Genomic DNA, 791 nt, shown 5'->3' with positions numbered 1-791 from the left:
GTACCTCCGAGGGGGTCGCTGTCCCCGAGTGTGTAGTCGAAGGACGGGCCTGCGTCAGGAGAGCTGGGCGAAGGGCCCGCGAACACCAGCCAGTCCATGTCGTCGTGTGCGAAGGTGTTGGACCAGCCGCACGTGTCCCCGCCCTCGACCGTGCACGTGGAGAGGACGGTCGGACACTCCCCCGCGAACACTGCCACGTCGTCTACTGCGTGGTACGTCGTTGTGCTGTCCTGGGGGATTCCCACGACGGCTCGGAGGGTGAGGTTGACTCGGGAAGGCATCGTCTCCACCGAAGTCCACTGATACTGAGGAACAAGAACAAGACTCGTAAGGAAAATGGAGGGATAGAATCTCACTCACGATAATCCTCAAATAAACATTAACAAAGTAAGGGCCTTTCTAAAACACAAGTTTTATAGATCCAATCAAATCGCGATGAACACCTACCGTCCCTTGGAGCCACTCGTCGCTGAAGATGTTGGTGTTCTCTCGGTCGAAAAGCAGTTCTTCCTCGTCCAGAACGACCTGTAATCGCTGGCCGCCCCTGCCCGACATGCGGTACCACATTCGGAAGCAGACGGAGGCGTCGGACGAGAGGGTGTCGGTGCTGAGGACGGGCAAGGAGGCGTCCACTGCGTCCCCCTCTTCTGCGTCACAGCCAGCGCCCTCGCACGTGACGGCCAGTTGGAGGAAGTATCCTGCAGTGCGCAAGGATGAAGGGGTCAGTGTGCGTGGGAAGGCGGGTTATTGCCGCGCTTTATCTATTTGCTGTGTATTATCTTGTCAAGTGA

General features: G+C 57.6%; 1 protein-coding gene across 1 annotated transcript in view; it reads right to left on the bottom strand.

The window, feature by feature from the left end:
- Positions 1–555, bottom strand: part of LOC119592413 (MAM and LDL-receptor class A domain-containing protein 1-like) — a 5,875-nt gene extending 5,320 nt beyond the window's left edge. The window contains exons 1-2 of the mRNA XM_037941234.1: positions 448–555; positions 5–305 (exon numbers count right to left, since the gene is read on the bottom strand). Coding sequence (XP_037797162.1) covers positions 5–305; positions 448–555 — 409 coding nt within the window. The remainder of the gene's footprint in view (positions 1–4; positions 306–447) is intronic.
- Positions 556–791: the final 236 nt, after the last annotated feature.

This window comes from Penaeus monodon, chromosome 30, assembly GCF_015228065.2.
Source record: "Penaeus monodon isolate SGIC_2016 chromosome 30, NSTDA_Pmon_1, whole genome shotgun sequence".
Taxonomy (NCBI): domain Eukaryota; kingdom Metazoa; phylum Arthropoda; class Malacostraca; order Decapoda; family Penaeidae; genus Penaeus; species Penaeus monodon.
Note: the sequence above shows the minus strand (reverse complement) of the source record. Positions and strands in the feature narration are given on the sequence as shown.